Genomic DNA, 26,831 nt, shown 5'->3' with positions numbered 1-26,831 from the left:
AATCAGGAATGGTTAGCCTGTGGTCTGCAAGCTGCATATGGGCCCCTAAGAGGTGTGTGTGTGTGTGTGTGTGTGTGTGTGTGTGTGTGTGTGAAGGTGAAGGTGATGCCACCAAACTGGAACACATAACTGATGACCACCCCTTCTAGCCCAGGTCAGGAGACTCCTGGATCTTATCAGACATCCCTAAGATTCCAAGGTAGCCTTTCTCAACTTTAAGTCCGCAGATGTTGTTGAACTACAACTCCCATCATCCTTGACCACTGGTCCTGCTGGCTAGGGATGATGGGAGTTGTAGTCCAACATTACCTGGGGACCTAAGTTTGATAAAGGCTGTTCCAAGTTGTTATGTGAACCTTGGGCTAAAAGTTCAACAGCTCAGTAGCAGGGGACTAAGCAGCCAAGTACTGAATTTAGTACCTAGGCATTTACCTGAACAAAAGAAACACACACAATTCCAAAAGGTGGCAAAGTCAGTTAGCACAAAAGAAACAACTTTATAATTGCCCAAATGTACTTTTGTTAATGCCAGGTCACAACAACCACAACACTCACTAAGCCTGTCTCTATACATCCCCACAACGCCATTGGCTCCACAGGGAGAAAACATACAGTACAGAACAAGAACTTGCTTTATGCTAAATGGCATAGTGAGCTTATTAACCCATCAAATGGCTGCAAGACTCAAACCTTCTAGCAGAGGCAACTACTGTATTCCAATCAACAGCCTCCTGGCTGGCCTTGGGGGAGGGGGGGGAGATCAAAACAAGGTAACACAGATGCCTCCATCTCCCTGTAAGCTTAACTAGGAAACAAAAAATACCTTCTACCCCAAAGCACAAAAAAGGAAATCGCTTTTTTTGCAGTGCCCCCCTCCAGACACCCAATTTACATACCCCTTGAGCACTGCAATCCTATGTGTGTCACCGAAGTGAGTGAGTACAGGATTTCAGCCAAACTGTCATTTGGCATTATGCAAAATTAGCCACACAGCACTAAAAGTGTCCCAAAGAGCTCTGGCTACAAAATCCACAAAACAGCACACTCACAACTTATGCACATTTAACTTGGGTGTGTTCAGCTTCACGTGCTTCGCAATTGAAAAATAAGGGGGCAGGCACCCAGGAAGAAAAAACTTTGGCAATCCCTCCCTCCATTGCACCCAATGTGTTTTGACTATATGCAATTTTGGCCTTGGGTGCTATCCCCAAAATTTAGCCTCTAAGCAGGTTGCGGGCTTACTGTTTGCTTTCATTTTGTTTATAGAAAAACAGCCTCACCACCTGTCTGAATGTATTTGTCTGGTCACTTACAACAAAGCACCTAAATCTTTTAATGTCTCTGAAAGACAACCCAGTGACATGGCCGCCATTTTACCGCTGAAACATTGAGACACAAAGCTTTTAACACAAGGTCACCAAGGCACCCTTTGTGGACGGCACCATCCCATTCATCACGGAGCCATTCTTCTTTCAGAAGGAAGTAACATCAACATCACTGCTCCCTGACAGTCCTACTGCTCTCTCATTCCCTTTCTGCCATGGCGTGCCTGACCATATTCTGCAAATCAATTTGCAGTCTGGAATGTGGTCTCTTATAACATCATTGGGAATGTCTACTTTTTTACAAAACAAACAAACCCTAAGTTCCTAGAACACAAAATGGTAAGGGAAATATATGAAAGGAAAGTAGTCCATTTACAGGACAGGGCCTATTGAAATGTTCAGATATCGTTCATTCCCTCGCCTTTTCCTCCACCCTGCACAGCACCACAGCCCAATTACTTTCTGCCCTTCAACTGTTTCCCTTCCTCTCATATTCTTTACAACCCCTGAGAGCCACTAAAACACAAACACTGCAATCAAAATTTATTGTGCAGATTAAGCAACCTTTTGCAAATGATGCAATAGGCATAAATTATTCCAAGTGCAGAATTTTTCTGAGAATGGAGTAGTGTCAACCCAATTCTATCACATTAGCAGGCCACTGATTATCAGCCTTTCTCCACAGTTATGTGGTGTATGTTTTCAAAAAGATAATGACCATCACGGCCCCTACCTTTGCTGATATCTTCATATTCCAGCCAGAGCTGTTTTTGGACTTGCTTGTTGGGATACCAGATAGAGCAGGACTCTTCAAAGCCATAGACAGCTTCTTGTATAAAGTGGTTGCCAAAGTGGTCCAGCAGGGCCACAAAATCTCCTCGGGATGTGGCTCCATCCAGGGAATGGAGGGCATTGCCAAAAGCTGCAAAGCACAAAAAGCTGCAATTCAGGGGCAGGTTGAAGGTGGGCGGAGAGAAATATAAAGCATGCAGGAAAAACCTCTCCTTGAAAACCAAGGGACTCTCTGCTCCAAAATGGATGAGATACTTTCTCACAAGCAAGGTGTGAAGACAACAGCCCCTTTCCATCATCTCTCCCTGGTGCCTGGCACTCAGAGGTGCCCCACTTCTGTACATGGAGGTTACACAGCACAAATAATAGTGATTTTAGTTTGCTACTTTATTAAATTTATTCATCTCTTCCCACACCGAAAGGAGCCCTGAAGCGACTTAAAGAACTTCTCCTCCATGAGTGCATCCATTTTTCAAAAGTGATCCAAACTTCTTGCTCCCACCACATATTCTGGTAGTCAATTCCATACTTTAATTAACTGATGTGACAAAAAATGCCCAAGTTCCACCTCCTGGGTCTCAGACAGTGTGGCAGCCCACAATCCACCCCACTTACTGGGCTAAGCAGCACTTACCTTGGGAGATTGTTAGCTGGTTGAGCTGGGCATGGTACATGACGGAGCGCACTTTCCAGTGTTGCAGCAGAGGGTATCCAGACACCTCACTGAAGTTCACCATCCCTGTGACCAAAACAACAGGTAAGCTTGGCTTTGTCACTGGGGGAGGCACAGGAAATCAGCAGACAAGAACAAAAAGCACCCCCCCCCTCCTGAATTTCCTCCTGAACGGCTAAGTTAGCTGGGCATGTTTAGCCTGGAGAAGAGGAGATTAAGGGGTGATATGATAGCCATGTTCAAATATATAAAAGGATGCCACATAGAGGAGGGAGAAAGGTTGTTTTCTGCTGCTCCAGAGAAGCGGACACGGAGCAATGGATCCAAACTACAAGAAAGAAGATTCCACCTAAACATTAGGAAGAACTTCCTGACAGTAAGAGCTGTTTGACAGTGGAATTTGCTGCCAAGGAGTGTGGTGGAGTCTCCTTCTTTGGAGGTCTTTAAGCAGAGGCTTGACAACTCCATATGTCAGGAGTGCTCTGATGGTGTTTCCTGCTTGGCAGGGGGTTGGACTCGATGGCCCTTGGGGTCTCTTCCAACTCTATGATTCTATGATTCTAGGTTTGGCCCCATTGTGTGATTTGGTTTGCACATTCAGCAGAAACAAGAAGTAAAGCTTTCCCCCTAGACTGTCCGGGGTGGAGATTTACAAGTTTAAAATGCCCCACACCACTTCCATTAGGAAATAAGCATGCCAAGAAGACTTCGTTCTAGCTTGCTGAGAAGGCAGCTGCTTTTTGATGGACAGGGATGTCACCCTCCCTGCTGCCCATCAATAATGAAGTATTTAGAATGCATCAATATATTTATATTTATTTATACCCAGTATAGTATAAACAAAAAAAATTCCTTCCAGTAGCACCTTAAAGACCAACTAAGTTAGTTCTTGGTATGAGCTTTCGTGTGCATGCACGAGTCTTTAAGGTGCTACTGGAAGGAATTTCTTTTGTTTTGACTATGGCAGACCAACACGGCTACCTATCTGTAACCAGTATAGTATATTTATTTATACCCAGTCTTTTCCCCCAACAAGGACTTAATACAAAATATGAACAGCTAAATACATACGGGGCTGGGAATAATTAAACAACTATTAAACATTGATAGAACTTAAACCATAGACTTGCATAAAATCTATTAAAACCATACCAATAACTGCAACAAAAACAGCACAGCACCAGCCCTTTCATTAAAAGCAATCAGCTCCCAAAAGCCCACTGGAACAAGCAGGTCTTCACCTGCCTGAGGAAGGGCAACAAGGAGGGAGCCAGTCTAGCTTCTCCAGGGAGGGAGTTCCAGAGTCTGGGAGTAGCCACGAGAAGGCCCTCTTCCCAGGCCGGTTCATATATGGGAGCTGGACCTTTCAGATATAAGCTTGGACATAAGCACACCGCCTCTGCTCAGAATTCCCCCAACTGTGATTGTGCCAAATGTATAAATTGGTCTTCGGTCAAAAACCACTCTTGGGGCTCACCTAATTCATATTCAACTATATCCAGCAACTATATGAAGTCCAAGCATGCTGACATCTCTGTGGCAGGCCAGATTGCGCTCCTGGCATGGCAGGCAGCAGAGTGTTGTTTGATTTCCAGGTTGGCGGCATCACTGCAGAGCAGGAGCTAGGCCAGCTCTGAGAGCCAATCAGCAGCCTAGGCTGGCTCCCAGGGTGGACTTCCAGACCAGAGTGAAGACTTACTCTCCTTTGATCTGTGGATAAACAGGAGCCCAGTCTGCTCCTTCACCGGTGCTCCTGCCCCCATGACTTGCCCACCCACCAGCTCGCCTTGGATGCTGGTTTCTCATTAATGGGGCTGAGGAGGAATTTTACACAGGGCCCAAATTGGCCTGGGATTGTGTGGTTTTTGCCTTCCTCATAGCAGAGCTGGGTTTAAACCAATTATTATATATAAATTTATTTTTCTATCCAATGGCTACAACATTCAGCAAGAGTATTAATAAAATAATAAAGAGCATACATCCGTAATATAAAAAATCTGCAAAAACTTTGCTAGCTTCCTGAGCATTAAAACAGTTTCCCTTACGCTTTTTTGACAGCTCCAATTCTAATATTATTTTGCCTTTTTAAAATCCGATTTGCCAACATCCATGATGGAAGAGAGAGAAGTTACCAGAGACACCAACAAATTCAAACCCAGCTCGATTTCAGATTAAACGTCTGAAAAACCACAACAATTTATAGTGATTTTATCTAACTCTTTTTTCCTCTCCACCCCCCTAACCAGCACTTATAGGGCCACTCTGTGCACTATTGTCACTCAAAAGAAACCAAACCATTTCTGCCAGGGTGTGCCTGCTTGCTTATGTGAACAAAGGCTTCAGAAAGCGATCTCTTAGGGGCAGGCTAAAAGGGATGTGGGTGGCGCTGTGGGTTAAACCACAGAGCCTAGGACTTGCTGATCAGAAGGTTGGCGGTTCGAATCCCCACGACGGGGTGAGCTCCCGTTGCTCGGTCCCTGCTCCTGCCAACCTAGCAGTTCAAAAGCACATCAAAGTGCAAGTAGATAAATAGGTACCGCTCCGGTGGGAAGGTAAACAGCATTTCCGTGTGCTGCTCTGGTTCGCCAGAAGTGGCTTAGTCATGCTGGCCACATGACCCAGAAGTTGTACGCCGGCTCCCTCGGCCAATAAAGCGAGATGAGGGCCGCAGCCCCGGAGTCAGTCACGACTGGACCTAATGGTCAGGGGTCCCTTTACCTTTACCTAACAGATCATGAGTGATGTCTTCCATCAGTGGGTGGATTCTTGCCCCATGCTGTGCCAGCTCCCCATTGACTATTACCAATTAAAAGCTGTGGCCATTTTTAACCCATTCCCTGCCTCTTCTCTGCTACTGCTCCTTATGCCTGTCTCCCTCCATAAATGCTCCCTCTGTGAAGCTGCTGGATCTGGAGACATGCACACATGTTTTCCATTTGAATGGGTCTAGCGCACAGAGGGCCTTCTCGGTAGTGGCACCTGCCCTGTGGAACGCCCTCCCACCAGATGTCAAAGAGAAGAACAACTACCAGACTTTTAGAAGACATCTGAAGGCAGTCCTGTTTAGGGAAGCTTTTAATGTTTAACAGACCACTGTATTTTAGTACTTGGTTGGAAGCCACTCAGGGTGGCTGGGGACAAACAAACAAACAAACAAACAAACAAACAAACAAACAAACACAATAATAAAACTGAATGGGTCTAGAGCACATAGAACCTGCAGTGCCCTAGAACCTGACTTGCAGTTCTTGGGTTTCTCAGAGTGATGCTCATTGCCTTTTTTTCTAGGAAAGAAAAGGTGCCAGTACTCACTGACGGCTCCCGCCCCGTCCATCACAAGTGTGGTCAGCTAGGCAACCAGGGCACACACAGCCAGCAGCAGGGCACAGGGCACGGCGGGGGAAGTATGACACACATTGCGTGCCACTCACTCTCACGCTCTTCTGGGAGTGGGACTCGTGCACCCCAGACAGCCCTGGGGGTGTGACGACAGCAGTCAGGCTCCACTGGGGCTTTGCTCATGCCTTTGTTGGCTCTCCATGTGGCTGAGCATCTCTGTGGTGGTGGGAATGTGCTGGTACTGTGAACCAGTGAGTACCATCAGAAAAAAAGCACAAGTGAGGCCCCCACGGTTCATTAAAAACGGCAGCATTCTCAAATCTGATTTCTGTATCTCACTGTGAGTCCTCTTTAGTTGGCTGTTATGCTTTCCCCCCCTGCTGCTCCCCTGGGAGAATGCTTACCTTTTGGACTTAACAAACCTCCTTTCCTGGGCGAGCAAAGCAATTAATGTGCTACATAACGGCCGTTCACCTTCACCCAATTTCCTGGGCAACGGCAGCCCAGTTGCTTTCAAGCAGCCAAACTGGTTAAAGCACTTAATTCAAGAATATGCCTAATTAAATGTTGCTTCAGACTGCAAGAGATACAGAGGCAGGTGTGGGGCAGGAGCGGGAACAGGGGTGAGCGGGAGGCAGTGCGAGAGGCTGGAAGGTGTGGAGGTGGAAGAGAAGCACTAATTATACTAAAGGAAGGTCTGTGGGTCAGCAACTCTTCGGTAATTAAAAATACAACTTGAAAGGAGCTTGCTTGTGCTTGTTTCTTTTCTGCAGCCCAGTCTCTACTTCTGAAGATAACAAGCCTCCCCCCTACTCTCTCCTACTCTCTGCCCCCCCCCCCCACTTTTCCTAAGAGGCCTGTCCCAAAGGCATGGCCCCACCAAGTTAATTTCTCCACTAATTGTGTTTTTAATGAGCTGTCTTCCACACACAGCAGGCTGGGCATTTCTCATGGGCTCCCAAGGGACAGGCACAGCCTCAACCCATGCCAAGGGGTGTGGGCATAGGCACTCAGGAGCTTCTGAATGCCAGCTGCAAGGGAGGAGAAAAGGGCTGGATGGTGAGTGGCAATGCTCTGTCCCTCGAGCCGATGTTGAATGGGGAGCCACCACATTCATTCCACAGAGCCCCCCTCTGGCCCTCACCCATAAAACAGCTCAGCCTCTCCTCTAAAGCAGCCGAATGTCACACCTTCTGCAGCTATCCCCTACGTTCTCCAGAAGCACTGACTCCTTCAGTACCTGGTCTACTACATATGCACACCCACCAGCAGGATGGGGGAGGTAAAGCCCCGAAATCATGCGCAGAAACAAAGCCTTCATTACAGTACATCCTATGGGACTTCAAGTGCTGCCTTCCCCAGGAGCAAGATCTTATTGCACTGTTCTTGCTCCAGTTCATTTCATTATCTCATTCCTACTAATTTGTAGCGGCAGTTGTTTTTGAAGCAGTGAGCCCTGACTGAACCACTTCTACAGATAGAGGAACATGATAGGAGATAAGGTATTATTGCACCTGAAAAAGATGGTACATGAAATTATTATTATTATTATTATTATTATTATTATTATTATTATTATTATTATTATATGCCACCTTTCAATCAAAGATCACAGGGCAGTTCACAACATAAAAATGAGAGCACAAAATACATAATGCTTCTTGAGGAGTGGTTTTACCACTGGCTCCTTCAAGCAGGCAGGGTCTACCCCCACTTGGTAAAGGTAAAGGGACCCCTGACCATTAGGTCCAGTCACGGACGACTCTGGGGTTGCACGCTCATCTCACTCTATAGGCCAAAGGAGCTGGCATTTGTCCGCAGACAGTTTCCGGGTCATGTGGCCAGCATGACTAAGCCGCTTCTGGCGAACCAGAGCAGCGCACGGAAGCGCCGTTTACCTTCCTGTCGGAGCGGTACCTATTTATCTACTTGCACCTTGACGTGCTTTCGAACTGCTAGGTTGGCAGGAGCAGGGACCGAGAAATGGGAGCTCACCCCGTTGCGGGAATTCGAACCACACACCTTCCGATCGGCAAGCCCCAGGCTCTGTGGTTTAGACCACAGCGCCACCCGCGTCCCCCACTTGGCTTTAATCACCTCCCTGGCCTACCCAGCTGTTGGTTCCTTGGTAGTTTTTATCAGCCAAGAGGTGCAAGGGTCCAGAGAACAAGTGGTCGCTCTGACTGACCCAAGCACCTTGTCTACATCTCAAGCCTTACAAACTGAAACTCAGCTGAGATTCCTTCATTGCAGGGGGTTGGACTAGATAACCCTTAGGATCCTTTCCAACGTTACAATTCTATGATTCTATGATTCATCCAACACAACAAGACTACAAAGTGCTCTGGACACCCCTTGAGATTCAACTGTTTTAACAATGAGGTTGTGATCCCAGCGGATGCGAGCGATTCTATCCTCAAAATGCTTTGCAAGCAAGTCACAGCAAGCTACTGTCAGTTCTGCAACCTCCTTTGGGCCAGACTGTAACAGGCCCTGCACTACCTTGAAAAGCTCTGCCAGAAGGCACAACGAGGATGCAATGGAGGAAGCAAAGTATGCCTTCTTTGGTGCCTTCAATGCCACTAGATAACCTTGATTATTGCACCTTACCAGCATTTGATTGCATTCGACTGAAGTTTCCCACCACTCATGTTTGAGCAGTCTCCAAGCTTGTTTCCTTGCCCTAAGCCCTGGAGTGTAACAGGGAGCCTAGCAGGCTCCACCAAGTGGGAGAGGAGCTCAGGGGCGATCCTGTCAACGGCATAAACCATTTGGATGTTCCAGAGGTCGGCCAGGGCTTCAACAGGAGCACCAGTAGTATCAGCCAGAAAATCCACCAGAGCCATCTGGAAGCCTATTGGGTCCATCAGCCTACAAGGGTGGACCATCCTAATATGTTCCCTACCTCTGCAGAGGGAAAAGGGTGCTGAAAGCCTCAATCTCTGGACCTTGTTTTCTCAACTGAGCACAAGGAAGGTGATTTGAAAGTGGGGGATATTGACATCAGTCCCTTGTCATGGTCAGATCTGCTCGGATTCAGTGGTAAAATGTGGTTTTCATGGGGCAAGTGCTGGGACCAAAAAACAAAACCCCCCACTCAGATACAGTGCTTTAAACCCCCGACCAGTGCCTAAAGACGCAGCACAAATGAACTTATGGATGAACACTTGCCTGTAAATCTGAACACAACTCTCAGTCAGTTTATGCACTTCTACAGATTCTGGACTGCTCTTCACATATTTTATGCATACAAAACATTTATATTATGGGGGGAAAGCACTGAAAAATGTGCATTTCATATAAAAAGTGTGCTCAAAATGTGTAGAATTGAAATGTGCACTTTCAGTATGATATTTCAAAAAAATGTGACAAAATGGGATGGAATGGACCTGTGACTGCTAGCAAAACTGGAATAGGGAGAATTAGGCTGCCAGTCCACTCAAACTTCAGGTCCAGCCTGCAAGTTACAAGGCAACCACCACATGGAACATAGGGAGCCACCTTACAACAAGTCAGACCATCTGAACTCCCCTTGGTCCTATGGCTCTTACAGCCTTTGTAGAAGCAACAGATTTCCATGCAGTTAACAGGTTCCCTCTCCTTAGGAGTGTTGCATTTCAGCATAGGTGGGGGTTCTGTTCCTGGCCCCCGTGCACATTGGCAGAGCATGCATAAGCCCACCCCATCCTCGTTATACCCCTTCCTGCCCTCTTCCAGGTCCAAAAGGACCTGTGTGGTGGTGGTCACACATCAACAGGACCTACACAAAATGGTCACCACCTGTATCTAGGCTTTGAGGTTGACACAGGCCCCCTCCGGAGTACCTGGAAGAACAGAGAAGGCCCTGGTACCTTTGAATTGCTATTTACTTCGGCACATTCAGGTCCTGACCACATTAAAGTGACTATCTCGTCTCTGAAGTGATTATGGAAAAAACAGAGGACCTCCTTACTCAGCACCTCTGCTCCCTCATGCACATTCAGAGTAACGCCTGATCTGCTTAGACTGGTAAATAAAATCAAGCATTTATTTCCTATTTAAAACAACAAACAAACAAAAAACCCTTATGATCAGCCAGCAGGAATCAAACTATTTCCTTTCTCATGCACCATCTGCAGTGCAGTTTCTTTAATTATTTACATTTTATTGAAGTTTTATGCAATCAGCAAAAAAAGCATAGAATCTCTCTCCTACATACCCACTGAACACCCACTCAAATCATATTGCCCTTACACTTATCCATATTACCTGCTTCAAGAAAAGGGTGTCCAAAGGGAAAAAGCAATGAAATAAAATTTCTCAGAGGCATTTCTGATGCAGTTATTATGTTTTGCTACCTTTCTCACCTGCACTATTCTCAAAATTGCCCACAACAAAATTTTAAGAAGTAACTTGATACTCCCCTGTGCAGCTTTTGAGACTAGACAAGAGGCTGGATGGACACGGAAGAACTCTGACTGGGATTACTCACCGGTAAGGAAATCTGGGTCAGGGGTAGGCTCAGAGAGCTCCTCTTGGCACTGGTTCTCTAGCGGAACAGTGGCCAACACCAACCCATCTGGCAACTGCTGCTCCAAACCACGGGCAAAGTTGTTCTGTCTGGAAAAACCCAAGAGAGACAAGTTCAGAATCTGCAAAACAACAGGAAAGGTTGGTTCAAAAGACACAGAGAAGAGAAGTGCAGCCCTCTCTGCAAGAGCATGGATGAAGCAACCCTTGTCAAACCAGCTCTCAGAAATGCCAGTGGTGTCCTCCTGGCAGAGCCAACACTCCATTTACAGGGATGGGTGAGGTTGGTGCACGCACACCTCCAGGGCCACGTTGACCTCACTGCCACCACCTTACACCATCCCAAGAGAATTGCCACTACCAGCAATGAGCAGGCCATGAATACGTCATCCTGCAAACAAGTGGGCAAAACTCTGCACTGCCGACTGCTCTCTGATTGAAGATGAGCTCCTCTTTTGTGGTGGTGTCAATGCTTGAGGAAGAACAGCTAGAGCAGAGACGCAGATGGGGGTGGGAGGTTAAGCATCCCTGCTTCTGCTTCTCCGCTGGAAATTGTTCTTTCCTTAAAACGTTTCTTATACGCAGCCTCCATCCTTATTCTGCCCATCAGAACTCCTCCAGAAGCTTCTCTAATTATGGGCAACTGCCCTGCTCTGGCTAATACACACATCTTGCTACATTTGCCTTCCTCCCACCCCTCTCTTCTCTCACTCCCCTCTCCTTTGTGAAGCTGCAAATTCTAAGAACTGAGAGGCAGCCTCTTTTGCAGTTTTGCGGATACTGTAAAAGCACAACACACACAGATACTGCTGCATAGGCAGCTAAAAGAACAGCAAGCCTTTATCCATCACCTGAAGGTCCCCTTCAGCACCTGCCCAGGTGCAACCTCCCGAGTTTGATTGTTGTAACCATAGAACATCTCCCCAAAGAGAGTTTGGTTCATGGGCAGCTCTCGGCTCTCTTCACAGTCGCCACCCTCCGGACACGACTCCGAGATTAACTGGCATGACCGTCCATCTATGCCTAGCTTGTAATCTTCGATGCATCTGCCGTGGGAGGGAATGCAAGGGACACGGTTACATCTTGCTGTGAGAGCTGTATAAGGGAACTTGCCTGGCTCTGGAAGCGTACTTTCGACAATAGAAGAACCCATGCACAAGTAATTTGCTGCTGCAATGCTGTGGTGAGACACTGTGTCGGAGGATCTCTCTGACGATCTCAGAAATGAAATCATGCTATTCAGCTAGAGAGTGAGAAAGGTTAACACTATAGGTCTAACTCAGCAGTATGTCTCCAGAAAACCATTTCCACACTGACTTGTGTGCTAGGAAACTCCTGCATGAGGCAGATGATACCAGGGCATGTCCCAACCAGTGCTTTTCTTCTAGAAAAAAGGTCCCATTACTGCGTACCCTTGAATACCCCCAGAAAAAAGCACTGGTCCTAAGATGCATGATCAGTTCATATGGACCTCACTTTTGCCTCATGTGAAGTGAGAATGAAACTTAGAATGCACACCAAAACACTCAATCACAGCTTTTCCAGCATGTTGCATTGGAAAGATTGATAGATGTGGGCAAACTGTCTACTATGAAATGTTGAGAAAACTTTAGGAAAGTAATGCATGATGTATTAGGGTGTGTCAAATTTTTCGACTTTCAAATTCCAAAAAAATGAAAGGAGCTAAAAAGTCGTAACATGACTTGGGAATTTTGGTTAAATTTATATAATTTAGTTTTGCTCTGTAAATAAAGTGTGTGTTTATTTGCTTGTTAATCAAACATAGACTTACCAAGCTAAATGTTGTCCAATCACATAATAGCAAATTTGAATTCCTCACACCATAAACCATATTTAAAAGACCCCTCAGTGAATAAATTTCACCTCCTAAAATGACGCATCCTAATGAGGTGTTATTTATAACCCTCTCCAGCCTCTCTGACTGAGGGAGTCACTCCCATACCTCAGACAGACAGAAAACAACCCACTCATCTCAGAACTTTACAGGTAAAGGATACGTATGAAATTACTCCTCCCAACTATTCTCCTGGATTTTGGCATTCCATATTACTAAATCTAATTTCCAGAGCAGTGCTGATAAATTAGCAAGCACCATTCTTCTAATTTATTAAATTTCTGAATTTTGTTCAGGCCATGGAGCTTTCACAATTTGCTGTTTTTCAGGCCACGTCTCTTGCCCCCCCTTGCAGGATCTCAACATGCTTCAACTTTGATCGAATCACAGCAGGAAAAGGAACCCTCTAGACCACGGCTTCCCAAACTTGGGTCTCCAGCTGCTTTTGGACTACAACCCCCATCATCCCTGACCACTAGTCCTCTAGCTAGGAATGATGGGAGTTGTAGTTCAAAAAGAGCTGGGGACCGAAGTTTGGGAAGCCCTGCTCTACACAATGGTATACCCTCAGTGAGATCCCCCTGTTTTCTTGATCATTGCACCTAGGCACATCAGTAGCCTGCAAGAAGGGACATAGGCAATATTTGTCAATTCATTCTTAGAAAAAATTAGGATTTTTCCTGCATTTATGGCAGAACATGGGGCACAGTGAACAGAATGGAAAGAGGGAAACAGGCTCTTCCCAATTCCTGGGAATTCTTCCAAGGAGATCCCAGCATATTTAAGGTGTGACCCAGCCTTCTCTGCCATTGCAAGATTCAGTTATTTCACCAAATGAACACACTCTGCACAGCAAGGTGTAATGCTACCACATTATCATTATTTCAACTTCTTAATTAAGGACTATGGGCAGTAGCCAACTAATGTGCCCCATCAGGACAAGGATTTCCTCTTGTGCAATGGGACTCTTCCCCTCTCTTCCTCCTGTGTGCACCCCATGCCCTCCCCATATCTGCCCTGGAGGGTTGGGGGAGACCCAGAAGAGATTTAGGGAGCATGCCAGGAGAGGAGAGGGGGAAAGCCCTGTTGTAGAAGTGAAAAATTTTGTGCTAATGAGACATGTTACTCAGAGCTACTTTGGATGCTCAGCGCTACTATGGAATAACCACTAGCTTATTGCTTTGAAGAGAAATCCAGGAGTAACTGAGTGCTACAAAGGGAGTTTGAAGTGTAGATTAGCAGCATAGCAGTTATAAATGGTGCACTTAATACTGAGAAAAGAAAAATAAACACAGCCAGACTTACAAACACACAAATATAAAGTTCAACAAAAGATGTTCCACATTCCTGGAAGCTACTAAAGACGTTTGTGGAACTCACCCACAGAACATAAGGATATTGTATAGAACAGGATCTTCTGGCAAAGGCACCATCTGCTGCAGGCAGAGCTGCTCGCAACCACCATTGAATCCGTCCGAACAGTCCACACCAATGTGGCGATCGTAGCAGCCAGTGCCATCTTTCATGGGGCTGAGACCAGGCGGACACTAGCATGACAAGAAAGCACAACAGCACAAACCAGCTTAGCCACACACAGGAGGTGGGAGATTGCAGAGCTTTTGTTTTCTGCTTCGCTCGACACAAAATTGTGTTAATGGCACGCAACAGCATAATCACACCTCCGCTGGCTGCCTTCCAACAACAACTGTACAAAAACAAACTTCGCTGCATCTCCCATCTGGGCAGTTCAAGGCACCATATTTAGTGAGAAAAACTCAATTAGAACCCCACCATCTCTCTTTTGTTTGAATCAGTGGCAAGATCTGCAGTGCCATCTCTGCTATTTCCTTGATTCTCATTTCTTGGAACCGATTCTGCTTCCCCCCACCCTTCCTCCTGCTCCTCCTCTCCCCCATTCTTTCTACTAGATAATTCCACAATACCATTCACACTCCAGGCTCATAACCTTAGTGTTACATTCCTAATCTCAGTTGTAAAATCTCATCGCTTTCATCTTTGTAATAATACCTGCAACTATTGGCCCTTTTCTCTCATTTGATGTGACTGAGTAGCTTGCTCTGTTCCATTATTTCTCACTTCAACTGTTTTAACACTTCTTCTTCTTGCTAAGTCTTCCTATCTCCTCTAACTTGGGCACTGTGTCTTCCTTAGCCCTTGTGCAGTCCAGAGGAAGTGCTCCTCTATTTGGTGGGTGAATAGGCAATCACCCCATTCATCATCACCCTCATCCAGGCTACTGCTTTCTTCCTAGTTACCCGGGAACTATTGGATGTGCTAGATGTGAGGAGGTATCTGTGTGTGTGCACGCGCACGTACACACACACACACACACACACACACACACACACACAGCTGGATTCAGGATGGACTCATGTTCCTGCAGGGATTCTGCATCTGCAGACTGATGAGAGAGTTGAACCTTTAACTGACTTCAGTTGTTTTTAGGCGAACAATGTGCTTGCAGAGAACTCTGAACTGAATCCATCTCTGGTTACTTGAGAAAATGGTCATGGTGCTACATCTAAACAATTGAATCAGGAGCCCCCAGATATCCAGGGACTGTTTCCCTAGGCTTTCCAATTCGTTTCAGTTTTTGGATTGAGATACGGAACACAAGAACAACTTGGAATGCAGTGAGTTAAAGAGCTATCCAAGCTCTGGGAATATACTGTCAAGAAGGTTCTTATTTCAAATGGAGCTCTTTGAGGCACACAGTGGAAAGAGTCATGAGCTGCTCTCTATCCTTCTTCATGTATTTTGGCTCATGAGGTGTTAACAGAGGATTTGTTCCTGAAATGATTTCCCCCTCACAGTCCTGGTGACTGAAGCTCACACAACAAGTCACAGGTTGCTTGCTGACACTAATTCTGCAATTTCCAAAACAAACGGCCCCCTGTGGGCTCACTAGGCTCTCATCCTGCCCCATGTCGCACTTCCCCCTCCAGTGCCAGCTGGAATGCTGAAGCACAAGAGCACTTTAGGTGTTTTTATGATGCTGGCACTTGATGAGCAAGCCCAGATGTTCAGGATGATGGCAAACAGGCAAATGAGGAGCCTGGGGATCCTGCCCAGCACCCATCCCCATCTCATTGGCTTCCCATCTGTCTGACCAGATGTGCAAGCAAGTTGGGAGTGGGTGCGCAAGTGAGGTACGTGTGTGCGCGTGCGTGCGCCTCCCTCCCTCAAATTGATTTGACTCCTTTGTGGCCATTAGCAGGACCCATTTGCTGTCATACTCTTGTGTAGCTCCCACTCTTTTACATGGACCAGGGGCAGGTATTTGCTAGTGGATTGTATCTCAAATTCGTGTAGCATAAGCAATAAAAAGGCAACGGTGCCTCAGTGCGACACTCCCTGCACTTTCCCTTGTAACCTGCACCATTCAGCAGCAAATCATGTGTTTGCTACACTACAGCATCTGCAACGCTCGGGTGTTGGATACTACACTGTTGGGGTCACCCCATTACATGCTCTTCTGCTTTGTTGCCACGCCCTGCTGCTTCCCCATCGCCTCATCATTTTCTTCAGATGGAAATAACGTTTAAAACTTGTGCAAAGTGCACATCAACTATTCTGTTTAAAAAGGTAAAGGGACCCCTGACCATTAGGTCCAGTTGTGACCGACTCTGGGGTTGCAGCGCTCATCTCGCTTTACTGGCCGAGGGAGCCGGCGTACAGCTTCCGGGTCAGGCTACTGCATGAGTAAGCTGCTTCTGGCGAACCAGAGCAGAGCATGGAAACGCCGTTTACCTTCCCGCCAGAGCGGTACCTATTTATCTACTTGCACTTTGACGTGCTTTCGAACTGCTAGGTTGGCAGGAGCTGGGACTGAGCAACGGGAGCTCACCCCATCATGGGGATTCGAACCGCCGACCTTCTGATCAGCAAGTCCTAGGCTCGGTGGTTTAACCCACAGCGCCACCCGCGTCCCTTCTATTCTGATCACAAGGATGATTACAAGGATGTATATACCAGATGCCTTGTTCTATATCATACTAATACCTCCAGCACACCAGAAGCTGCCTTATGCTGATGGAGTCACATGGCTGCTCCATCTAGCTGAGTCTTATTCTATCCTGACTGGCAGTGGCTGTTCAGGGTTTTGGACAGGGAGCCTTCCCACTCCAACCTGGAGATGTCAGGAATTGTACCCTGTGGCCTTTTGCTCTGCAGCCTGCCACTGAGCCTTGGCCCTCCCCTGAGGGTGTTAAGTTATAAGAAGTTCCGCTTGCGTATTCTGAAACCATTGAGTCTGCATTAGTGGCCCACAGACAAGGCAAGCCTTGATCAGCAAGGATAATAGCACCTTCAAGGATATGGTGTGTGTTTTTGTGAGGGAATACGTGGGTTTGGCTTCCTGGGAGTTGTAACTGCGATACAACCTTTCAGACTCTGCCTCCTATGATTAAAGGTAAAGGGACCCCTGACCATTAGGTCCAGTCGTGGCCGATTCTGGGGTTGCAGTGCTCATCTTGCTTTACTGGCCGAGGGAGCCAGCGTACAGCTTCTGGATCATGTGGCCAGCATGACTAAGCCACTTCTGGCGAACCAGAGCAGCGCACAGAAACACCGTTTACCTTCCCGCTGGAGCGGTACCTATTTATCTACTTGCACTTTCATGTGCTTTCGAACTGCTAGGTTGGCAGGAGCAGGGACCGAGCAATGGGAGCTCACCCCGATCTTCTGATCGGCAAGTCCTAGGCTCTGTGGTTTAACCCAGAGCGCCACCCGCGTCCCCGCCTCCTATGATTAGGGTACTGCAAATGTTTGTCTTTTTTTTTTTTTACCTAAAGCAAAAAATTGCACATTTGCCATTGCAGACAAGTATCCCAAACAAGAAACAGGTTTGAAAACAGTCTTTGAGGAATAAAAGGGGAGTGAAACCAAAATGTGAGAAGAGGCCATGAAGTCAGCAATGATATGAAAGCAAATTAGATTTGCTCTTTAAATGGGGAATGACATGCAGTTAAGCATGTGGTGTGCAAGAACAATTGGACACTGCAAAATTCTCACCCGTGCTTTTGACAACAGCAAAAAATATGTCTCAAAGTATGCTGTTTTCAAGTTGCACTAACTGTAAAGAACATTTGGCCGTGGTGGCAAAATTTACCACCTTTGTGCATTTATGAGATGGAAAGCAAGACCAGGAAACTTATAAGTCCTTGTGGGCCTCTTATTATATGTGTCAGAATTGCAAAACAGACATTAATCCATTTAAGGACTTTTTGCTGCTGCTTTAAGAGATTATATTAATTGCTGAAGGTTTTTATTTGTGGATTTATCTTATATACGGATCATCATATTGTATGTTTTGTTGTAAGTGAATGAACTGTGTTTTTATGTGTTTCACAATTTTATTCATACCTATGTATTAAATGTCCTGAAGATGTGAAGCCAGAGGAGGTGGAATTAAATGGGGACATTCTCTTCCCCTCCTTCACTCCCTTACTCACTCCTTCTGCTCCTGCTGCTGCTGTCAGCAGTGGCCCTGTCAGCAGTCATTTCAGATATCTCTGTGCAGAAAGTGTTCCACCTGCTGATCCCCCCCCCCCAATTCATCGCACATCCGACTTTGGCACAACGCCTCTCCCAGTGCAGAGGAAGAGCATTAGCAACGGGACATGTGCAGCAGCTTCACGGGCGCAGTTTGAAGCAGATGGATTGCTTTCCACCTATCTCTCCTGGGAGTCCTTGTGCAAAAGGGTGCAGTGAAATGGGCTGTGGGGGCGTGAGAGCAGGTGGGGAGGTGGAGGAAGGGAACATCTGCCACAGAACAGTTAGCAAGCATCTCCTCCAGAGCAATGGGGGCTGGTAGATAGACAGTGGTGGCGGCAGCAGGAGGAGTGGACTCTGGAGACAGAGAATTAAGTTGTCAGGACCCGACCCCATGTGGGAGCTTCCCTTATAAATATAGGGATGCCAGGGCCCAAGCCTGCATGGAACCTACCCACCACATTCTCAGCCAGACGTTCTCCCACTAATCATAGGTGCACATGAACTTTCTGTGGTTTCATGGTAGTTAAGGAAAGGCTTTCTTGTTCCGACGGGTGCACATAATCTCTCCCAGCTAATGCATAATGTGGTACATTCAGCTTCCAGGGGACAAGGAATTTAAAAAAGGAAACCTGTCTCAGGCCAGAGTCCTCCACAGATCAAGTCACTACTGACTGTGGCCTATGAAATTTGGCCTTATATTTATTTGTTTTTGTTTGTTTGTATTATAATCATTTATAAAATTTATTTTCAAGGCAACTTATTACAAGTTAGCTAAGAACAATAACACAATACAATGAAGTAGCTTGATATGAGTGTTGCTGCCTCCCTTGCCATCAGAGGCTTCTGAAGCTCTGGAAGGCACAGAAGAGTACCTGTAAGGTAAGTCACACCTGCTGAATTTCTGTTTCTCGTGCAGCTGTCAAGAAATAATGGTAAGCATCTGCACAGAGCTTGAGAGCATTCAAAGGGCTTCATATACGCTCTGCTCATCTCTAATAATAACTTAGTGCATATTCTTGACCGCAGAATCATTTGTCCAAATTTGAACAATAAGGATGCATACAGAGGTTGCACCCTAATACTTTCTGAACTTTTCAGCTGGGAAGTTTGCAAAAGCACATTCCTGGCTAGCTTTCGAAATGGGAGTTCTTCCATTTTTGTGGTTTGTTTATTTCAACTTACTCTTGAGTCTTGTCTCACAGGGCATGATAGAAATTGAGATAAAAAGAGCAAGGACCAGAAAAATGTCTTGCTGTGAATTTCTGTTTATGGGGAATGATTGATGACATTCCTCTTACGAATGACTCCTCCTAGTGGAAGGAACAGGCAGGGCCTACTAAAGCTTTTCTTCTTCACTCCAGGGGGAGGAGTCCTACCTCTCACCAAAACACCTGGCAGAGCAGACAACTCCTCGGCCCACATCCCAACCTCAACACCCTGAACGCTGGGTTTTCATGTGCAAAAGCACTTGCTCAATGGAGCAGCTGGGGCAGGCAACACACCACTCAAGTAGAAAATGGAGCTCCCACTTACCTAGGTTGTTTATTGTGTCCTCAGGTTTTGGTGGCTCACCCAACCCTGTCTCTTCCACATTCACTTATTAGAAAGAATACCATCTCCGCAGCTCCAGGGGAATTTTGATAATATTTAAATAGCTACTGAGTAGATTGTACCAACAAAGAGTATGACTAATCCATTCCCTTTGGCACCCACGCTAATTCATCGAAGGACTTCTTCACACATTAAAAAATACACAAATGTACATCAAAGATGTTTTACGTGTATTCCTAAAAAACTGAAGTGTGAAGGCGGCAAACTTGTAGTTGCAAGAGCGTGTAACATACAGAAAGAGTGTGCATCGTACTCATTAGGAAGTCAAGTGTTATGCCAGCTTCCTACCAGGTGTGGCCAAGGCAGTGTGTCAAGTCTATATTTGTCTTGCATAAGGGGGAAGGTGGGCATAAAATAGGGAAACTGTAGGAGACGGGAGACAAAGAACAGCCACAGAGCCGAAAGATAATACAAACATATGGGGCTTTGTCCGCTGCCTTGTGGGATTTCTTCGGGAGAAGAAAAGGCTAAGGATTAAACCCTACACAAATCCGGAGTGGAGTCCCTAAGATGACTGGATGAATGGCACTTTCAATACATCCTTCCAGCAACTCCTGCAGCCAATCTGGTGCCAAACGTATTGCTCTGGTTTCTAATACGCCAAACAAATACTTTGAAACCCCAAATAAACCATGTGTGCAAACAGACATTTATCTTTGCAATCCCACTTTCCCAAGAGGCAGCTGCATCCCTCTCAATAAAAAGTACACGAACCATACAACCCGTAGAATCCAATTTCCGATCTGCAATGCAGCGGAAGTTCTTGCTGCAGCCACCATTGTCCTTGGAGCAGTCCCGAACTGGCCCAAATGAATCCAGAAGAACTTCCAGGTTGTCAAAAGAGGAGGAAGTCATCAGTTCTTCCCTGCAAGGGAGAAAAATACTATTGTTAATATTCATTGTTTTAATATTACTATTTGTTGCAGCACATGAGTGTTCTATGAGCTTTAGAGCAGATGATGCTGGACTACAAATCCCATCATCCCTGGCCATTTGCCAACAACATCTGGAAGACCTACTATGCTTAGCAGGAGAGTATTAAAGTGGCTTAATACATGGAGCTGTGTGTCTCTGCTAAAGGATGACTGAGCACAGAGACAGGGTAGATGCAGATGATGTGAGTTCTTTGTGGTGGTGTGCAGGTGACCATTTCTGCAGACCATCGGTAGCTTGAAAACTGGAATACAACCAATTAATGTAGTAGGCATTAACTACTAATTAAGTACCAATTTCTTAGTACAGGCAATGCCCCATTTGCATGGGGGATAGGTGTTTTAATGCACCATGCCCGTTTATTTTATTTTATATATTTGTATTTATTTTTGTTAATTTGTGTGCATGCATAGTCATGCTGCAGTTTGTGTGGGTGGAGATAGGTGGCCATGTAGACTGCAGCATGATGATGGATCAGGTGGGCATCCCAGGCAGGTGAGCCCAGGTGAGCATTGTGGGGAGCGGCCAGCTCACAGGTGAGCTGCAGAGGAACATCCAGGGCAAGGCAGGGTCCCCAGCAGCCCCCCTGCTCTACTGGCACACCAATGTCACCATTTGGGCATGTGGAACGTGAGGAGGCAAGCAGCAGCACAGCACATGTGCCGCAGGGGAACTTCTCCAGCCTGCCCTGCTGGATCCTCAGTGACTGGCCCTGGTGCAGCTCAGCTGAAAAGGGAAGGGGCCGTGGTTTGGGCAAAGAGGTGGACAGGTACATGAGTGAGGAGGCAGAAACCAAAACCTGAGGGAGCCAGGGAAGGGCTTATCATTTTACGGGCTGGAACTCAATTTTTGCAAATTTCTTCAGTGAGGGGTCTTAAAAATATGTTTTGGGTTTTGAGGAATTCAAATCTGCTATTAGTTTTGTGATTGGACAAGATTTAGCTTGGTAAGATTGCGATCGAAGAAGAAGCTTTCAGAAAACCAAAGAATTTTAATTTTACCTTCTGGGAATGTCAGGTAATGCTAAATAACAACAACAACAACAACAACAAACAACAACAACAATTTACAATAATATTAATTTATGACATAACTGCAAGTACTTGGCAATGATTTTTAATGATTTATATGCAATTTTACACACATTTTACTTACCACGCAAAGCTAAATTATATAAATTTAACCAAAATATCTTTTGACTTCCCAAGTCATGTCACAATTTTTTAGCACCCTTCCTTTTGGGGAATTTGAAAATTGACACATTCAACACGCCTTAGCAGGGAGGGCTTTGCAAGCTTTCCTGCACCCCCCCTCTTGCTGCTGCCACTGGAGGTGGGTAGAGAGAGGAGCCAAGGAAAGGGAGCATCCCTTTTGTCCGTCTACCACTGTGGGCACGACTGGAGGAAGGAGAGAGAAAAGCCTGCATTTCACAAGGCAATCTTCTTTCTCTCTCTTCGTGGGGTGGTGAGGAAACGAAGGTGGGAAAGGGGTTTCTTTCCACTGCTGCTGTAGGGTGGAGAGGGGAAAGGACGCATTTAAAAATTCAGGCTTCCTTGTTTCAGTGGTGCAGCATATGGTTGCCCGAGGGGCCCCGACCATGGCTTCTGGAAGGGGTGTGAAGCAGGCACCCCCAGTGTGACACATCCCAGAGCTCCTCTCCCGGGGTTGGAGGAACCACAGCTCATGGAGAGGAGCACAGGGCCAGGTTGTATTGGAGGCACTGGAATGGGGGTGCCTGCTCTGCACCCACCAGGTGCTGTTGGCTGGCTGCGCTCTCCCCTGCATGGGGGTGTAGGAGGCACACCCTCTCTGGATCCCAGCCTTGCAAGGCTGCTGGGAGAGTGGGCAGCCATGCCCTAGCCTTGCCTTTGCTGGCGAGGGGCACTTGCCTCTTGCACCCTTCTCTGGAAGACAGGAGAGCCAGTGTGGAGTAATGGTTCAGAGCGGTAGACTCATAATCTGGTGAACCGGGTTCGATTCTCCGCTCCGCCACATGCAGCTGCTGGGTGACCTTGGGCCAGTCACACTTCTCTGAAGTTTCTCAGCCCCACTCACCTCACAGAGTGTTTGTTGTGGGGGAGGAAGGGAAAGGAGAATGTTAGCCGCTTTGAGACTCCTTCAGGTAGTGATAAAGCGGGATATCAAATCCAAACTCCTCTTCTTCTTCTTCTCGTGCTGCCCTCCCCAAATCTGAGCCTTGCAAGGGTGCTGCGGGGACGCGGCAACTGTGCACCCTTCAGTTCCAGCTTCGCACGAGCCCGGCAAGACTTGGATCTGGGGAAGGCGGCATGAGAAGGGTGCAACAGCCAAGCTGGCATCACTCCAGCAGAAGCAGGGGTGGATGAGTGCGGTGGGGTTCATTTGTCCTCTGCTCCTCACCCTGCCCCACTTATTTCCTTTTGCAGGCAAGTAAAGCCTCTCCCCCTTTCCTCTGCCCTGCCCCCTGGCCTGCTGCAGGTTTTTGGAGGGTGATGCATAAAGGGAGAGGAGGCTTGGCTGAGCTGTAAAAAGAGAGGGTTTAGCATGACCAGAGGAGTATGGCAGGGTTGGTGGGGCTGGCAAGTAATGCAAGCAGGGGCGGTAGTCCTTAGTAAAAGAGAAATAGGTCTCAATCTGTTGCCCAAATGGTAAGTGTGCCGTCTGCCGAACGTGCCCTGGGCTGCTGTCCTGTACCAGAGGTGTCTCCAGGGAAGAGGAAGAGAGAGAAGTGGAGCCACTCAGGTTTCCTGGGAGAGAGCTCTAAGCATTAGAGTGCAGAGAGGAAGAAATCGTAGCAGCCACTAGGGTGGGGAAACGGCTTCCTGAAACCTGAGTGACCCTTTGATCGTTCTCAAGCTTAGAACAAGCACATACCTGACCTCCACAGCATCCTCCATCACTGTCATGTCTGTTTTGCACTTGGCTGATGGGTTGATGGCCAGTTCAGCAGGTGGGATGACAAAGCTCTTGCTCAACGGTAGCCACATCCCTTCCCCAAGAGTATAGGTGAATCTGGATTCAGAGAGAGGAAACCAGTTGGATACGTGGCCCAAGAATGCAAAAAAACCCCCCCAAAAAACAGAAGAAGAAGCATTCATTGCGGACATGAATCTAGATGCAATTCTCTAGCAGGTTATGACTCAGTTGGCAGGACACTTGCTTTGCTTGTGTAATGTTCCCTGTTCAGTGACTGGCATCTAGAGTTAAATATCTCCAGGAAGAGGTGCTGAGGAACACTTCTGCCTGGAAGTCTCTGCCGACAGCATCTGTGGTTGAAGGGCCAATGCCTGGATTCACTCTGAGCTAGCTTTGCTGCATTCAGCTATGTCACCTCCTAGCCATATCTGATTGGTTAAGCAGAAAAGTCACAGTTCATAGGAAGAAGTTGGGTTTCAAGACATAAACGGTGTTGCCAAATAGGGCTGTGTGGTTGTGTGCACAAGGAGAGAGGATTGCGTGGCAATACCCGCCCCCTCCCACAGTTGGAGTAAATAAAGACACCAGACCACAGAATTAAGTTTGATGGGCGAAAATGGCCACAACTTTATTGATTACAGGTAAGAGCGGTATTGGCCTTAGGCATTGGCCCTAACAGTCTATCCGGTCTAACCGGGGAGGGTTAAGCACCAACAGGGGGAGCCCCCGAGATGCACATCCGTAGGCACTCCCCCAGGGGTTACCGCTCGGGAGCGCGCTTTAGGCCCTAGCCTCCGTAGGTTTCGGACGAGGCGTCGCTCCCCGGAGTCCTTTAACGAACTACCCTCCAAGCATTGGGGGAGGTGATGGCGATCCTCCCCCCCATCCTCATTTGCATAACAATACCCCAGCCAATGCCTAACCGCCAAAACCAGGTAGTTGTGACGTTTGCTACGAGGTAGGCGAAAAAACCAAGTGGCTTCCAAAATCAGCCAATTAGCCAAATGGAAAAACTCCTACCAGGCCCCATGCGGCGACCAGCCGAAGCCCATAGCAAAGACCAAGCACGCACCTAAAGGGAGGGAGGGTGGGAAACCGCGGCTGCTGCAGAAGAGGAAAGGGGTGAGCCTGGGCTTCCCTGACCTTAAGTGCCCCTGGGAAGCCCTGCCCCCTAGCGGAAGCCCATTGGCGGCCGCCGCTGGATATGAATAATAATCAGTAGGGAATCCCTACTGATGGCTGTGGCTGGGGGCGTGAGCCCGCACCCCCCCCTCCGGAGATCGGGAGTGGCTTTGTCAGACGTGTTTTTTCTCTCCCCAGTAGCTCGCCCCTTTCATGCTGAAAATATTCACTTGTGAATATTTGGTGCTACTCTAGCTGGCATTTCCCTACTATATGCTGAGGCAGGAAAGGGAGAAAGAACAGCAGAGAACAAGGAGGGATAATATAGATGATTGGTCACTCTGGCTGCATTGGAAAAAAACCTTACCTGAATATCTTGTCAGAAGGTTGTTCTCCCAGCACCAAATCAAATCCACGTTGGAATATGGTATATGGCCATGGCCTGGAGAAAAACAAAACCACAGAAACCATGAAAGCTTTCTTTCTTTCTGTTACAGATAGGTAGCTGTGTTGGTCTGCCATAGTCAAAACAAGAACTGACTTGGTTGGTCTTTAAGGTGCTACTGGAAGGAATTTTTTTTGTTTTTTCTTTCTTTCTTTCTTTCTTTCTTTCTTTCTTTCTTTCTTTCTTTCTACGTCACCAAATGGCTCAGGAGAAGTTACAAAAAATGTCAGAACTGGAACAACTACATTAAAACCATGAAATGAAAGCACAAGTCAAGCAATGACAAAGCAACAGAGCAGAAGACCAGAACAGCAGTGCACAAAGGAAGACAGGAGATACTCACTCAACCAAAGGTTTGGATAAGAGAAGAGTACACACCTCACAATATTTCACCTCATAATTGCACGTGAGCTGACAGCACGCAATAGCAGCCAAACACAAGACAGGACAGAGTGAGTGACTCTCCACCACAGATGGTTTGCTGTGGCACCCAAGGAAGGAGCTCCTCAACACCCTTCAGGTAACTTTGAGGTAAGTAAACACAGCAGAGATATTTCTCAATGGAGTCCAGCACTGTGCCTAAGCTATAGGTCAGTTGTGCTGACCAGCCATGCTCAGGGATTGCATGTCAGGAGTGGGCAGACTTCAGGCTTCTTGGATCTAATATTTTACTTGAACCCCAAGATCTACCAGCTAGGGCCAGGTGCAAAAGATATATAGTTAGAATTAAAGAGCAAGGTGCTTCTGAGACTAGGGATTTGTTTTCAGAGCTGTGCTCATACTCTTTTCATACCAAAGTCCACTCCCGGATAGCTTTCCTCCCCTCAGCAGCCTAATTTAGTAAAGTTGTTGCTACGGTTAAACAATTAGGAGTGATAAACACATTCCAAATTTCTGCCCCCCCAATCCAGCCATCTGCCAGGAGATTCCAGTTTGTCTTCTGCCCACCCCAGTTTAAATCTTGTTCCCACAACCTCAGAACTTCAAAAGACTTGCCCACAGTTCTCTGAAAAGTTGTGCGTTATCCTGTGGTGACATTGGTACAGCTCTGGCTGAGGTATAATTACAGCCCATGACTCATACAAAAAACACAAGATATTTTGAAGGGCAGCTGAAAATTATAAGGTGCAGCCACCATTATGAGTCAACCTCTAGCACAATAACCCCCTCCTTTCCCCCTTTTTTCTTTTTAGCATTCTTGTTATACTTGTAATTTCTGGCTGGATTCTGAATCAATGTGAAGAGAATTCATCCATCATAGGTGTTCAAAGGAAGGGATTTTAGCCATAAGCGAGAAAAAAACAGAGGGCATGAGCATTCCAGGTGGTTGAGGGTAGTAGCTTTGGAGATGCAAGCGTATTAAATTGAATTTTTACACTGGTGTAGCTCAGTCGGTATAGCATGAGACTCTTAATCTCAGCGTTGTGAGTTCGAGTCTAACGTTGGGTGAAAGATGCCTCCTGCATTGCAGGGGGTCAGACTAGATGACCCCTGGGGTCCCTTCCAACTCTACAATTTGATTATTCTGTGATTCTACAGTTCTGTTTTGCTGTTTTCCAATGCCTGTCACTCACCAAACCACCCTAGAACAATCTGTACTTCTCATAATCCAGTCTAGACTATCCAGGCTCACCACAAGTATTGGTTAGTAGGTTTAGCCTGCCTCTCAGGTCTGTGACAGAACCCTCAAGGGAGCTAACAAGCTCAAAAACCATTTACTCCACTGACCATGAATCCAACTCAGGGGAGCTGCCTCTACACCAGCAAAGCCAAGTGGCTTTCTAAACTTCAGAGGCCTCATGGGTGTAGAGTGAT

At 46.7% G+C, this 26,831-nt stretch overlaps 1 protein-coding gene and 1 long non-coding RNA gene across 3 annotated transcripts in view; both read right to left on the bottom strand.

Annotated features, from left to right (window-relative positions):
- Positions 1 to 26,831, bottom strand: part of LOC310846893 — a 417,489-nt gene that overhangs the window by 34,505 nt on the left and 356,153 nt on the right. The gene's annotated exons all lie outside the window — the stretch shown is intronic.
- ASTN1 (astrotactin 1) overlaps positions 1 to 26,831 on the bottom strand; it is a 210,753-nt gene that overhangs the window by 34,505 nt on the left and 149,417 nt on the right. For both annotated transcript variants that reach the window (XM_083743756.1, XM_083743757.1), the window contains exons 9-16: positions 24,939 to 25,013; positions 23,408 to 23,545; positions 20,336 to 20,486; positions 13,874 to 14,040; positions 11,490 to 11,684; positions 10,601 to 10,728; positions 2,752 to 2,856; positions 2,059 to 2,247 (exon numbers count right to left, since the gene is read on the bottom strand). In XM_083743756.1, the coding sequence (XP_083599882.1) occupies positions 2,059 to 2,247; positions 2,752 to 2,856; positions 10,601 to 10,728; positions 11,490 to 11,684; positions 13,874 to 14,040; positions 20,336 to 20,486; positions 23,408 to 23,545; positions 24,939 to 25,013 (1,148 nt within the window). The remainder of the gene's footprint in view (positions 1 to 2,058; positions 2,248 to 2,751; positions 2,857 to 10,600; positions 10,729 to 11,489; positions 11,685 to 13,873; positions 14,041 to 20,335; positions 20,487 to 23,407; positions 23,546 to 24,938; positions 25,014 to 26,831) is intronic.

The sequence above is a fragment of the Podarcis gaigeae genome (genome assembly GCF_964106915.1).
Source record: "Podarcis gaigeae genome assembly, chromosome: 6".
Classification (NCBI taxonomy): Eukaryota; Metazoa; Chordata; class Lepidosauria; order Squamata; family Lacertidae; genus Podarcis; species Podarcis gaigeae.
Note: the sequence above shows the minus strand (reverse complement) of the source record. Positions and strands in the feature narration are given on the sequence as shown.